This window comes from Eschrichtius robustus, chromosome 11 (genome assembly GCF_028021215.1).
Source record: "Eschrichtius robustus isolate mEscRob2 chromosome 11, mEscRob2.pri, whole genome shotgun sequence".
Classification (NCBI taxonomy): domain Eukaryota; kingdom Metazoa; phylum Chordata; class Mammalia; order Artiodactyla; family Eschrichtiidae; genus Eschrichtius; species Eschrichtius robustus.
This window is the reverse complement of record NC_090834.1, coordinates 19,308,678-19,324,718: the sequence shown is the minus strand read 5'-3', so window position 1 is coordinate 19,324,718 and position 16,041 is coordinate 19,308,678. Positions and strand designations below refer to the sequence as shown.

The 16,041-nt window shown below is 40.7% G+C and overlaps 1 protein-coding gene across 1 annotated transcript in view; it reads right to left on the bottom strand.

Annotated features, from left to right (window-relative positions):
- The window catches only part of CUL5 (cullin 5), a 99,627-nt gene extending 86,526 nt beyond the window's left edge, over positions 1-13,101 (bottom strand). Inside the window, exon 1 of the mRNA XM_068555696.1 lies at positions 12,659-13,101. Coding sequence (XP_068411797.1) covers positions 12,659-12,682 — 24 coding nt within the window. The 5' untranslated portion in view covers positions 12,683-13,101. The remainder of the gene's footprint in view (positions 1-12,658) is intronic.
- Positions 13,102-16,041: the final 2,940 nt, after the last annotated feature.

The following is a 16,041-nucleotide window of genomic DNA, read 5'->3' as shown; positions in this document are numbered from 1 at the left end:
ACCCAGAAATGACGTAGATGATAGTTTTAGTAGACAATGATGTTAAACTAGCTATTATGAATACACTCCACACATTTAAGAAAATAGCAGAAAGCATGAACATCATAGAAACAAAAGTTGTTTAAAAACAAGTATCAGGGAGGGATAAATTAGGAGTTCGGGATTAACACATACACATTACTATAAATAAAATAGATAACCAACAAGGACCTACTTTATAGTACAGGGAACTATACTCAATATTTTGTAATAACCTATAAGGGAAAAGAATCTGGAAAAGAATATATATATATATATATGTAAGTATAACTGAATCACTGTGCTGTACACCTGAAACTAAAGCAACACTGCAAATCAACTATATGTCAATAAATAAATAAATAAAATTAAAAATAAGAAGAATATCAGTGAGCTATAAGACAACATCAAATGATCTCATCTACATATAACCGGAATCTTGGGATTCAGAGAATATTTGAAGAAATAAAGGCTAAAATGTTTCCTGATTTGGTGAAAACTATAAACCCACAGATTTAAGACATTAAACAATGAGGCAGAATCAATGAGTTGGAGACCATAGTGGAGCTGGATGATCAGAATGAGAGCACTAGAATGAGTTAGAAAAACAGGAGAGGGTAATCAGAGTAGGATGCTTGAAATTGCAATGATAAAAAATTTCTGATTATATTTTTGCTTAATCATTCCACTGCAAGACTTTCTACTATTTCTTTCATTACAAATATACGGCATTTGGCTAATTCGGGGTTATAGAAACCAATAAATTTTGTACATGTGATAAATGTGGTACAAAGAGCATTTCCTTTTATCTTCAAATAGTTTCCTTTACATTTCCAAGGGTAGTTCAAACATTTGAGATCTGTGAAAAAATATGAGTTCAGCTATTTATACCCTCTATTATTTAACTTCAGTATAGATCACTCCATCACTTTGATCATTTTACCTTATAACATCTGATTGCCAATTATGTATCAGGTTCTATTCTAAATATATACCTACAAATATTAACTTATTTAATCTTTACAATTACCCTATGTGTTAGGTGACATTATTATTTTAGAGGTGAAAAAACTGTACACTGTAATTAGGTTAGGTTACTTCCCTAAGGTTACAAGCAGTAAGTGGCAGAGCAAGGGGTCAAATCCAAGCAGTTTAGTTCTGTTAGAGCCACATTCTTAAATACTCCCTGGACCTTTCCTGGAAGAGGAATGGTAGGACTTCTAACCTATGGGCCAGATCCAGCCCTTGGCTTCACCTCATCAGGCTTATAAACTGAAGGAAAAAAAAATCTATGATTATAAAAATTTAGTGGCAATTATCTAGAAGCCATAAGGTGGAAGCATCACTACATAAAAGACGTATTTCTCTTTAAACATAGTGGGGGAGTGGGAGGACACATTTTTCCACCGAAATGAAAAATTTCACATTCCACTTCCCTTTAAAACTTTTAGTTTCTTTTGACCCATAAATGGGGAGTCAAAAAAAAAAAGCTTTTAGGTTTCTTTTATAGAGGTAAAAAAAAATTTTTTAACAAATTCTGACAATGCTTGTACTTTTAAAAACCCAAACAACTAATTTTAAGGAGAAAAAAATAACTACTAATGAAAGAGTTTGAACTTATTTTGGGGGGGGGGGGATTCGTAATCATTCATTACTACACTTATTCATTCAACAAACATCTGACTACCTGCTGTACATGAAGAATTATGCTAGTCATTGGGACACATAAATGAAAGGTCCTCAAGTAATTCACTTTCCAGTATAGTATTTCTTAAATTGTGGATAATGGACATGTGCTTGTTCTGCCTGTTGGATAATACAACATGGCTCTCAGATTTCTTTTTTTTTTTTTTTTTAATTTTTGGTTGTGTTGGGTCTTCGTTTTTCTGTGCAAGGGCTTTCTCCAGCTGCGGCAAGCGAGGGCCACTCTTCATCACGGTGCGCGGGCTTCCCACTATCACGGCCTCTCTTGTTGCGGAGCACAGGTTCCAGACGCGCAGGCTCAGTAACTGTGGCTCACGGGCCTAGTTGCTCCGCAGCATGTGGGATCTTCCCAGACCAGGGCCCGAACCCGTGTCCCCTGCATTGGCAGGCAGACTCTCAACCACTGCGCCACCAGGGAAGCCCGGCTCTCAGATTTCTGACTTGAATGAATGGCTGGTGGAATCACTGACCACAGAAAAAAATGCCAGGGGAATAATGCATTTGAGTTGGATGGTTTATAAGAGGTGATGCATTTTGGATGTATTGTCTAATAAAAGCAAATGTTCAAGTTATAACTCTTGGGGTTCATTTCTTTTTCCCTGCGTTCTCCCTTCTTCTTTATTTTAAATAAGATAAAAGCTTATCTACTAATGAATTGTTTTTTACTTAATGTAAAACCCCGAGGGCTGAGAGGAAAAAAAAAAATCAGTGTAGGAACTTCCCTGGTGGTCCAGTGGTTAAGACTCTAAGCTCCCCATGCAGGGGGCCTGGGCTCGATCCCTGGTCAGGGAACTAGATCCCGCATGCATGCTGCAACTAAGAGTCCGCATGCCACAACTAAAAAGATCCCGCATGCCACAACGAAGATCCCACGAGACGCAACTAAGACCCAGCACAGCCAAAATAAATATTAAAAAAAAAAAAAAAATCAGTGTGAAGTTTCTCACAAACAATTAGGAGAGGATAAAAACAGTAAAGAAAAATGAAAAGAAAAACAGGGGAACAGAGGTTCAGCTCCCTTTCCCTGCTCTAATCAGTACAAATAAATCAGAATCTCTTAATGTAACATGTTGGTTGCCCAGACCCAAATAAAATACATTCAGCTTTACCTGAAAAATATTCCCTAGTAGGAAAATCAGTTCTAAAACAGTTTTGACAGTAAAGTCCCACAATCTCTTATTTATAGCCCTAGTGGCTGTTTCAAAGAAAAACAAATGTGCTCTAGGAAGAAGGTAAATTACAGAAAAAAATTAATTTTTTGTAATATATTAGAGTGGAGGGAGGTGTTATAGGCCAGTAATGAAAGATGCTATATAGGGCTTCCCTGGTGGCGCAGTGGTTGAGAATCTGCCTGCTAATACAGGGGACACGGGTTCGAGCCCTGGTCTGGGAAGATCCCACATGCCGCGGAGCAACTAGGCCCGTGAGCCACAACTACTGAGCCTGCGTGTCTGGAACCTGTGCTCCGCAACAAGAAAGGCCACGATAGTGAGAGGCCCGCGCACCGCGATGAAGAGTGGCCCCCGCTTGCCACAACTAGAGAAAGCCCTCGCACAGAAACGAAGACCCAACACAGCCAAAAATAATTAATCAATTAATTTTATAAAAAAGATGCTATATAGATCCTTCTAGAATATATCATTGCTTTAAAAATCTGCACACCTCCCACTGAAATTCAAAGTGCTTTTTCAAGCAATGAATTCATCTACAACAATTCCATGTTACTTGATCCCAAGAAAGAGTAGATGTATAATTGCTTATGTGTAAATATAAAATTTGGTACTATGTTAAAAAATAGGAGTGCTTAAATAAACACATGAGAAACAGAAAACCCTACTGGCTTGCAAAATGTTTTAAAAGTAATAGAGTCATTTTTAAATTACTCACTTACTTTGCAACAATATAATACAAATATTGACATATTAGTTTGCCCTGAAAATGTCCAGAAATCCCTATACTACAGGACAAAACACACCCCATCAAATTGTGGGAACAATATTACTACAATATTTTATAATGATGTCAAATGTTGCATATTTAAAAGGAAACAAAGAATGTAGTTATTACTGCTGTAGGTCTTCTTGCTACATCTTCTTCATGATGACAAAAGTACAAAAAAGTTAAAGGACAAGTTGTAAGCAAGACAAGAAATAATAATACTCACAATTGATAGCAATTATTTTTTGTCACCTGTATTCTTTCATGCCCATAATATTTTACCACGACACAAGGAGTTTAGTTGTTTAAGATTTGTATTTGTTCCTTCTTTGAAGTTCCCAGTCAGGAATTCCCTGGCGGTCCAGTGGTTAGGACTCCGAGCTTCCACTGCAAGGGGCACAGGTTCAATCCCCGGTCGGGGAACTAAGATCCCGCATATCGCTGCACAGTTCCTAGTCTATTGATTATGGATTATATCCAATGATGGCATTCTAATAACTTTCAAAGGGAAACCAATTTGTATATTTTAGGTCTTTGGTGTAAATTATGACGTTGGCTCTTTGAATGTGTGGGTTCCCATAATCTCTACGAGCCACTAGTGCTCCAAGTTATGTGATTTAAAACCACATTTGCAATCCCCATTAACGAAAAGAACCACAAAACTACAGTATATATTTGAATACTGGCAATTCTCAATATGTTCCAGCCACACCACCTTTTTTTTTTTTTTTTAATAAGGATATTCTTTTTTTTTTTTTTTAATTTTATTTATTTATTTATTTATTTATGGCTGTGTTGGGTCTTCGTTTCCGTGCGAGGACTTCTCTCTCGTTGCGGCAAGCGGGGGCCACTCTTCATCGCGGTGCGCGGGCCTCTTCACTATCGCGGCCTCTCCTGCTGCGGAGCACAGGCTCCAGACGCGCAGCCTCAGTAATTGTGGCTCACGGGCCCAGCTGCTCCGCGGCACGTGGGATCCTCCCAGACCAGGCCTCGAACCCGTGTCCCCTGCATTGGCGGGCAGATTGTCAACCACTGCGCCACCAGGGAAGCCCCACACCACCCTTTTAAAAGTGTTACTCAAATATGCCAAGCTCACCACTGCACCTCAGACCTTTGCCTAGAAAGCAGATCATTTGGGTCTCACTGTCACTGTCACTTCAGAGAGGCCTTCCCAAGCCAACCTAAGAAGAATGTCAATCCCTTTTCCTTTCTGCAGATCCAGAGCCAAGGTCTTGAGCAGGTAGGACAGTTACTTTGATTGCCTATGAGAATGAAATTTTAATTCAGACTAAACAGTAATTTTTTTAATTTTTGGCTGCACTGCTCGGCTTGCAGGATCTTAGTTCCCCAGCCAGGAATCGAACCCGAGCCCCCCGCAGTGGAAGCATGGAGTCCTAACCACTGGACCTCCAGGGAATTCCCTAAACAGTACTTTAAAAAAAAAAAAAAACAGAAAGCTATGGGATCTGGCTGAAATGTCATCAAATAGCAGGGAAGGAAAATTCAACAGAACATAATTGAAAGCTGTATTTTGGGGAAAAAATTATTTTCCGCTGTAAATAAGTAAGTAAAATAGTGGCACCATCTTCTGAGCACTCTTGATTATACTGTTTTCATCACAGACCTCATTACTATAAAAACTTCCCAATGTGTTAACTTATTTCTTTGGTGTTAGTATTTATGCATTAGAATATAAGCTCCAAACACTAGGGACCTTGTCTGTCTTATTCACTGCTGTATCACTGACACTTAGAATAGGATTCAGCAGAGTGGATACTAATGTATCTGTGGAATGAACAAGCCCAGTTATACAGATCAAATATCCTTGATGTTACTTACCTCTATGTACTCCATGCATAATGACCAACGATTTAACCTGAGCTGTAACTTGTTTACTTGTTTACAGAGCCTATCAGCCACCAATTTACTCTATTACTATACCAAGGCAAGAGCCATGACTTTCTGTGATACAACTTAGGTTCACTAGGACCCTAACAAAATACCTAATAAGAAACACCTGTCTGTCTCTCTTTTCCACCCTCCTTCTCTGTCCACCAGATGGATGCCTAGTGTCCTCTTGAAACCCTATTGCAGTCTGAAATTCCTCTCTTCTAATCCATTGATAAATGACTGATCTCTAAAGTGTATCTTATACTGCCACTTCCTGTTAGTAGCTTTAATTAACATGTATCACCTCCAGATTATGGTAACTGCTCACTCATTTATATTTTCACAGAACATGAAAGATTTTCACATTTATATTTATCACAGTTTTATAGTAAGTGATGATTTAGTCCTCTATTCCCACTCCCACCTCTAGTGATAGCCAATACACACACCCTTGAATTGGTTTTCTCCCTCGGCTGTGAGTGTCAAATGTAACCAGGTCTCTAGGACAGGCCAGTGGAGTGAAGGAAGGTGGCCTTAAGGATCACATTCCTCTTAGATGTCCATTCAAAAGGGCAATTTCCATCAACCCAATGAAAAGTTAGGTTCTAAATAAGGCTCTCATTTATGTTTAAATAGACATTAAAAAGAATTATCCAGTTGTGTATCTTAACCACATTCACTGACACTATTCAAATCTTGGTATCACATCCATATTCTTTGCCAAGCATGTTCTACCAAATTTTCCCCTAATCATCACCTACAAAAAGTCTACCCATTCTTCAAAATCCAGCTCCAATGCTTTCTCCATAAAACTTTCCTTGATCATCCCACCAGAAGTGATCTCCTATGTCGATGAGGGACCAATACAACACATGGTAGCACTCTTAAAATTCTTGCCTTAAAACAAATCATTAGTACTTTTTTATCTCCTTTAGTATCTGGTTAATTCCCAAAGAGTATGGACATTGTTCTGCATTATCTTTGCATCCCAGTGCCTTGCACATGTGTCTATAAAATTATTTAAATAAAAAATAAATTCTACACACACTTTGAACCACTCCTTTGTATTTCCATTTTCTTTCCTCTCAAAGGGTAAAAAAGTTTCCACTGAAAAAAGTGGCGTCCTTCACATTTCAGTTTTAAGTTTGGATTGCCTTGTGGGTTGTATACCTCTACTCCCCTCTCTCTCCCCCTCTCTAGATCTAATTAGAAGGGAATAAAGACAGAAAATTCCTCCCTTTAACCAATCAACACTCATTCACTGAGCATCTACAATGCATGCACTAGACTTCTCTTTTCAATCAACTATCACTCATTTATGGAGCACCTACCATGAGTAATCACTGCGCTAAATGGTTAAAGCATCAACGGATTATAAAGTCCCTAAACTAATAGTGCTTATAATCTAGAAAGGGAGTTAGATATATATGGAAACATATCCTGTAACTAATACAGAAGGCAAAATGTTAAGTGCTAGAAGAGATTGATGCAGTGCTATGCCTGTGCAGAGTAAGCAACAATTAAATTCCAAATGAGAGCACTAAAAAGAAAGGAGGGGGACTTCCCTGGTGGTTCAGCAGTTAAGACTCTGCGCTCCCAATGCAGGGTGCCCAGGTTCGATCCCTGCTCAGGGAACTAGATCCCGTATGCTAAAACTAAAGATCCCGCACACGGCAACGGAGATTCTGCATGCCGCAACTAAGACCCAGCACAGCCAAATAAATAAATACATATTAAAAAAAAAAAAAAGACGACGAAAGCAGGTATCTAGGCTGGGTCTTGATGACTAAATAGGATTTTGACAGGCTAATACCGAGGGGGGGATTCCTGACAGGAGAAACAGCAAACAGGGACTTCCCTGGTGGTCCAGTGATAAAGAATCCGCCTTCTAATGCCGGGGACACGGATTTGATACCTGGTCAGGGAACTAAGATCCCACACGCCACAGGACGACTAAGCCCGCACACCACAACTACTGAGCTCGCACAAGAGAGCTTGAGTGCCACAACTACACAGCCTACGTGCCCTGGAGCCCATGCACCACAACTAGAGAGAGAACACCGACACACCGCAACTACAGAAAAGCCCGCGTGCCCATAAATAAATATTAAAAAAAAAAAAAAAGAAACAGCAAACATAAAAAGTCTTGAAGACTCTGGTATGCAGTAAATCAAGAAGTAACCAGCCAGGTAGAGGGAGGGGTGGGGGTGTGTATGTGTGTGTGCGTGCATGTGTGTGTGTGTGTGAGAGAGAGAGAGAGAGAGGAGGGGGGAAGAGGGAGGAGAGAGGTATTAGGGAGAAGACCCAGCTAGAAAGATCTCAAAGAACTTGAACTATCAAAGGTATATGAGCGGGACTTCCCTGGTGGCACAGTGGATAAGACTCCACTCCCAATGCAGGGGGCCCAGGTTCGATCCCTGGTTAGGGAACTAGATCCCACATGCATGCCGCAACTAAGGAGTCCACGTGCTGCAACTAAAGAGCCGGCAAGCTGCAACAAAGGAGCCCTGGAGCCGCAACTAAGGAGCGAGCCTGCCTGCCACAACTTAGACCCAGTGCAACCAAATAAATAAATATTTTTTTTAAAAATGAGCTGGAGGGCTTCCCTGGTGGCGCAGTGGTTGAGAATCTGCCTGCCAATGCAGGGGACACGGGTTCGAGCCCTGGTCTGGGAAGATCCCACATGCCGCGGAGCAACTAGGCCCGTGAGCCACAATTACTGAGCCTGCGCGTCTGGAGCCTGTGCTCCGCAACAAGAGAGGCCGCGATAGTGAGAGGCCCGCGCACCGCGATGAAGAGTGGCCCCCGCTTGCCACAACTAGAGAAAGCCCTCACACAGAAACGAAGACCCAACACAGCCATAAATAAAAATAATAAATAAATTAATTAATTAAAAATGAGCTGGAAAGTGATATGGTCAGCACTGTGTTTTGGTCTAGTCCTCAGATCAGAGTTAAGAGATAAAAATAGTGAAATCATGGGAGTTAAGACTGACCCAGAAAAAAAAAAAGTACAAAGACAGAAAAAGGATGACGATTAAATCCTGAGAAATAATTATACTGGGGAGGAGAGGTGAAAAACACATGAGATTTGAGAGATAGGAAACCAAGGAGAGAATGGCATAAAACCAAAAGGAAGCATTAAGTAGCAAGCAAGCAACAATATCAGAATAGAGGATGAATGTATCAGGGGAGAATCTCCTTTGGCAATCAGGAGGTTGCTAGTGATCCTGAGACTGACAGTTTTAATATAATTGGGTGGGGGTACAGGGAGAGCCAAGTCATAATAAATTAAGGAAAAAGGTGAAGAATTATAAAAGAAGCAATTGGGGGCTGCTTTTCTAAGAACTATGACAGTGAACGGAAAGAGAGAAAAGGGCAGAGGTTTGAAGCCAAAGCAGAGTACAGGGTAAGTTTATATGAGGGGGATACGTGAACTTTCTTATCCTCATAGAAGTGAGAATAAAGGAGACTGAAACAAAGTAACAGGGGACATGCTGCTAAGTCCTGGGGGGAAAAAGAAGGCTCAACAAGAACAAGTGGAAGGAGGCAATGTAGCAGGTGCCTTGGAAAAGAGGAGAATATAGGGGAAACTAGAAAAGGTTGTGGTATTATTGACCAAGAAAAGTTAAGGGCATTCAAACAGCTGGATAAAAGTAATGTGCTAAGAATTAAACAGGGTTAGGCTTAACAAAATAAGATTTCAACAACAGCTATTTGACATAGGATAATCACTTGGAAATGAAGAAAATGTGCACTGAAGGCCTAGATGGTAACGGCAAAAGTAAAGGAACAAGGAGAATTATATGTTAAAACAGCAAAGTTAAAGTAGTAATACTGAAAGGTTTTTGGTGATATAAACACCCAAGCAACTGATAATTGCATATGTCAAATTGTACAACACAAATATTTGTATATCCAAAAGATTTCCAAAACCCAGCAATAGCCTACTTACTTTAGTAAATATAATTATTATTACAATCAAATTCCAATATGAAATAAGTAGGTGGTTTTTATCGTATTGTGTTCTGACTTTCAAGTTTCATAGCAAAGTTCTGAACCTTGTTATCTTTCATAAACATATTAGCTATCCCTTCGAACTCTTCATCCACAAATTCAATAAACTTAACTCCAACCAGGTTACTGGTACACAGGAAGAGGACATATTTTTTCAGCAGGACACTAAAGGCCTCCCTTCAGAGAGGGAAAGATCTACCCCTCCATCATTCTTCAGGTACAGCTGTTTACCTGATAATCAAATTCTAACTGTATTCTCATCTAGCCCACATTCCTCCATTTTGACCATAAGACATGATAATTCTGTCAAATATGCTCTGATGAAATCTAACCGAGCAATGTCTAAGGCATTTGTCTAATGAACTAACCTATTAATCCTGTCAAAAAAGGAAATGAGGCTAATTTGGCCACTCCCCAGCCAGCTCTCTCTCCATTCAAGGTACTACCAGACTTGAATTTATTTATTTATTTATTTAAATTGAAGTACAGTTGATTTACAATGTTGCATTCATTTCTACTGTACAGCAAACTGATTCAGTTTTATATATATATATATATATATATATATATATATATATATATATATATACACACATACACACACACACATACACACACATTCTTTTCCATTATGGTTTATCACAGGATATTGAATACAGTTTCCTGTGCTATATAGTAGCACCTTGTTGTTTATCCATTCTCTATATACTAGTTTGCATCTGCTAACCCCAAACTCCCACTCCATTCCTCTCCCACGCTCTCCTCCAGACTTGAATTTAAATGATCCTATGAATTCTGTTAGGATCTCACTGCATTTCTCCCAGAAGACAAACTTCCCCACTTTTTTAATTAACTACTTCTAAATGTATAAACACAAGGCAATTCCCCCCCAGCCTCCCACCCCTGCAATGAGGAGAGAAAAAAGAAAAAAAAAAAAGGTTTTCTGGCCACTTTGAATACGTAAACTTTTGGTGATACAGATAAAAGAATCAAATGTCTACTTATAATATCCATTTTATTATGTTAGTTGTACATATTTAAAATCACATACTATATAAAATATTTAGAAATTCTTTTTCCCCCTTTTCAACATTCCATTAAATAATTTTGTTGAAAATTTTCCAGTGTATCTTTGGCATCTCTTCACGTTCACTAAAGAGACTGAGTCTTTTACCAGTTTGTCAAAGCATTACCACTTTCCTTTCATTTATAAAAGTTATTTGCGTTACAGGACTGTTTGAATTACGATCTTTTTAACCTAAGTCCTAAGTGCCGATTTCTAGACATTCAGGCAGTTTTTTCATTCTATAGGTAGGTGTGTGCTATAGATGTCGATTCACAATCTCTACAAGGTAACCACTTACTAGTATTGACTGAAGTAGCTTCAGACTTATATCTCCTCCAAACAATCCCTTGTAAGGCTTTGTATGGAGTAGAATAAAGTGACTCGCTCTTTTCTGAGAGAGAAATCTGGGAGGAAAAAAGACCTTGCTTTATATCCAGGTAATCAACAAGTCAAAAATTCACAAAGAATAAGGAATTCAATTACTTCTTAAACACATTTCAATTAATAACATACACTACTGCTTATGTAAATACACGGATGCATTAACAGGAGACTTTCTGAATTAACAAGTTAAAGTTTTCTTTCTGAATTAACACATTAGAGCTTTGTTATACTGTTATAAAAGAAGAGTAGAGAATGGGTTACTCAATTCCCATGAATTTGTTTTCTTAGAGAAGCAGCAGAAATACTTAACTCTAGCAATTTATGTGTATTGGGTACTAATTAAGTTCCAGTCACTGTTTTAAGATTTTACATATGTTAACTCAATCTTCATAATGCTCCTATGAAATAGGTGCTATCGATAATTCCACTGTATTGATGAAGAAGGTCAGGCACGGAGAGGTTTAGAAACTTGCCCAAAGTCATACAGCTTCTAAGTGGCAGAAATTCAGTCTAGTTCGAGGTCCCTCCCCCTTTTAAAAGATATATTGCCTCTTAAATTAGTAAAATTAGGTCTACATTTTATGAGACAGTCCCATGTATTAAACAGTTAACAGTGTAGCTAACAGTGTAGTAGTCTAAAGAAGACATGAATGAGGTTACAGTAAATTTTAATATATTTTCTATTCTATTATTTTTTATTATCGATCCACACTGTCTGAAGGCCTAATGATGGGTTTGAGGGAGGAGTAGTTCATCCTTTGTATTTATGTTCCCTGAGCTAATCACTACCCCCATTTCAGTCAATACTTTTAAGGCAAAAGGTTCCTATTACAAAGACAGCATAGCAGAAACTAGTGCCATGTCTTCCTCTTTCTCCTCCAAACTTTTTAACTGATGGTAGAGAATTTGCCTCTCTGGGCCTACATCTCCCCTGCTATCCCAAATACATAAAACTAAGTTTAACCGTTTTCTTTGATAAGGCAACTATCCTAAGCCATAAAACGATGGTAGTGCTTCCACAGTAATCATCTGGTTGTGTGCTCTAATGGGGTTGAGGAACAGTTTCCTAAGGAAAAAAGGGTAAAATATGAACTTAAGAAAGGAAGAATAGGAAGGAAGGAGTAGCATGCAGATACGGGAGGGAGTGGGGCGACAGGCACTGCTGTCTGACTTGTAATTTCATGCAGGCAGAATGAGAACAGAAATTGAGGCGGTCGGGGTCCAGTCATTAAAACCCGTTAGGGAACATTTTCTTGGATTTTCCTTTTACGCGCCTTAGGCTCTCGTTTCAGAATAAACTGAGACCCCCAAGAATACTAACTGCCCTATCCTTCAGGACCCGGCACCACCCTTCTTCTGCGGCCCCAGGCCAGAGCTGGTCCCTTGAAAGCACTGCTCCCCTCCAGCCCTCGGCAGGGCCTTTCACACACCGGTCAACCGGCAAGAGGGACGACCCAGGGCCTCTCCACCCCAAGGCCGGAGACCCGCGTTCCGGTCCCCGGCGGCAGCCTCCCTGGCTTCCCTTCCGGTAGGCAACCGCTGAACACTCCCACATTTTGCCGCTGAACCTGGGCCGAGCCATTCCCTAAGTGCTGAACCCACCACCCCCGGGGTAAAAGCCAAGCTGGACTGACGGTCTTACCTTTAACAGATTAGACGTCGCCATGTTCCTTCAACTTAGACTCTCGCGAGACGGCGCGAGATTTCGTGGCGCTCCTTGCCAGGCCACAACTGCAGGCCGGAGTTTCCACCTGGGCTGACTGGGCCACCGGCCCGCAGTGGAGATGTGGGGGGGAGCCGGAGCGGCGTGCCAACAACGGTGACCTCGTCCCAGGCACCTGGAGCTTCCTCACTTTTTCCCCCTACATGGTCACCGGAGCCTCCCCACACGAAAGAGCTCATGCAAACGCTCAGGAAGATAGCAACGGCGAATGGTGAGAAGGTAACGGGAGCCGACCTGAATTGGAAGAGGAAGCATCGACTACGCGAGCCTCCCCACTCCTTCGGATTAGCCTTTGTGCTTGCACCCGCAGAGGCCACCGGCAACGAACTTAGCCCGGCTTGGGCCCTGCAGCTCTGGTTCGGTGGCCGAGTCACGTGATGCGACGGGCGGGGCCGCGCTAGGGAGCGAGCGTGGGAGCCTGAAAGCCTCGTGGGCCGGGAGGCTGCGGAGAGTGCGAAAGCACGCCCTCTGCTGGCGGGACTAGACGTATTCACTCATCCCCCGCCTCGGGGGATTCCCGAATGAAATGCTTGTAATAGCTGTCTTCAAGAAGAAAGGGCACATAGAAGGCACCCACTAAATATTTGTTTGCATGAATGAATGAATGTATGCACGAAAGTGTTAACTATTAATATTTCTACTCAGGAGTGCCTGGCACTGAAATAACCTATAAGAGGTTGTTCAGGTAATGAATATAAATCTTGGATTACCTGAAAGCGCATTATCCTAGAATATCCTAAGCCATAAACCCCTAAGCTTTATCCCTTCAGACCTCAAACCACTGGGAGAAGAAAGAGAATATACTCTATATATAGAACCTACAATATATCTAGTATTGTATTATACACGTTTCCAAACTGTGTTCATTGACACATAATATGTTAGAAATAAATAAGAGAAGTACAGAAATAAGAGCTATAGGGTAAAATGAAGCAGGGAAAGGTAATGAAGTTTGCAGGTTTTTTTCTTTTTTTTTTCTGCGTTGGGTCTTCGTTGCTGCGCGCGGGCTTTCTCTAGTTGCAGCGAGCGGGGACTACTTTTCATTGCGGCGCGCAGGCTTCTCATTGCAGTGGCTCCTCTTGTTGCACAGCATGGGATCTAGGCACGTGGGCTTCAGTAGTTGTGGCTCAAGGGCTCTAGAGCGCAGGCTCAGTAGTTGTGGCACACGGGCTTAGTTGCTCCAAGGCATGTGGGATCTTCCCGGACCAGGGATCGAACCATGTCTGTTGCAATGGCAGGCGGATTCTTAACCACTGCACCACTAGGGAAGTCCCTAGTTTGCAGTTTTAAATAGAGGGATCCAAGTAGGTCTCACTGAGAAGATGGCATTTGAGCAAAAAGACTTGAAAGAGATGAGGGAGAAGGCCAGGACATAAGCAGGAGAAGAGCATTCCAAATAGGGGGAAACACAGGTGGCAAGTTGCCCAGAGTGTCAGAGGAACAGTAAGAAGGTTGGTATGTTCAGAGCAGAGAGAGTAAGAAGAGCATAAGGGCTTGTAGGGCCTCGTGGACCGCGGTAAAGACAGGCTTTTATTCTGAGTGAGATGGGCAGTCATTGCAGGCTTGTGAAGAGAGTGGTATGATCAAACTCCCATTCCAACATGATCATTCTGACTACTGTGTAGTGAATAGAAGGAGAAGGGTAATTTAGAAAGCTTTTGTACTATCTCACTAAATCAGCACAATCATGCCACCTAGTTACCCCACATTTTACAGTGATTTATTAGAGAGTAATCTAGGCATGATTAAACAATGACGTGGTAGAACAAGGATTCAGAGCCACTAGGCCTGTAATGTCCTGCCAGAATGTCAATACAGGGATGACTCTTAGAGGTCATCTTTGTTCTACAGATGGGAAAATGGAGGCTTCTCTTTGGTCAAGGTCACAGCTGGGTCAGAGAAAAGGCCTAGTCCAGAATAAATTTATATAATTATGGTTCCCTTTTCCAGTGAAACTGGGTTGTCTTCAACCCTAGTCCAACTCTACTGCTTAATTTAAAGTGTAAGTTGATTGAATTATAACCAACTTTATGTACCACAAAAAAAAAGTTAGGTGACAAACTGTGATATAACAGTTGAATTAATTCATAAATTAATGACCCTGCTTAAAGAATCCAATTAAGTATTTAATACTTGTTTGAGTACCTATTATGTACTAGGCACTGGAAATATAGGATTAAATGAGACAGACAAGACCTCTGCCCTCTTGGAGTTTATAGTCTAATAAGGGAGCTAGATATTAAGCATAGTTATACAAACCAAATGTTGCTTAATTGAAGTTGTGGTAAATACTGCAAGGGTAAAATACAACGTGCAGTTCAGAGCATATGGTTTGGAGGGGACTACTATCCTATGATAGTACTATTCCTATGATCATGCTCTGAACTTATGACTACTTTTGAAAACAGTTTCAAATATCCCACTGTCCAACAAGACATTCCTTTCTCCCAACTCGCTTGTTCTGGAAACACCACGGCTACAAGAGTCTGATCTCAAATGAGTTCTTCTTTCCATTTACCCCACCACTTCCTTGTTACCTATCATCCCCTCCTGTTTTCACTTTCTTCCTCATCCAGTTTAGACTCTATAAACCATCATTATTAAAATGTTTAAATATTTTAAATGCTTAAATATTTATTTAAAGATAGAGAACAGAAGCACATAATATAAAATTCAGAAGGTGCTAAAAGGAATACAGTTAAAAGTAAGCCTCCTGGGCTTCCCTGGTGGCGCAGTGGTTGAGAGTCTGCCTGCCAATGCAGGGGACGACGGTTCGAGCCCTGGTCTGGGAAGATCCCACATGCCGCGGAGCAACTGGGCCCGTGAGCCACAATTACTGAGCCTGCGCGTCTGGAGCCTGTGCTCCGCAACAAGAGAGGCCGCGATAATGAGAGGCCCGTGCACCGCGATGAAGAGTGGCCCCCACTTGCCACAACTAGAGAAAGCCCTCAAAAAAAAAAAAAAAAAAAAAAGTAAGCCTCCTTCCTCTTCGTGGGGTAATTTAATGTTCTGTATTGTGGTAGGTATTTGGGTTATTCGGGTGTATGTGTTTATCAAAACTCAGCCAGTGTACCCTTAAGATTCTTGCATCTCATTCAAAAGAAAAAGAGTAAACAAAATTTGAGTTTAGTTAATGATATTCATGCTGAAGAATTTAGGGATAACTTATGTTTACTATTTGCTTTGAAATGTATCCAAAAAAAAAGATGGATTTTTAAAAATATTTAATTATTTTATTTATTTGGCTGAGCTGGGTCTTAGTTGCAGCACGCAGGATCTTTAGTTGTGGCATGCAGGCTAGA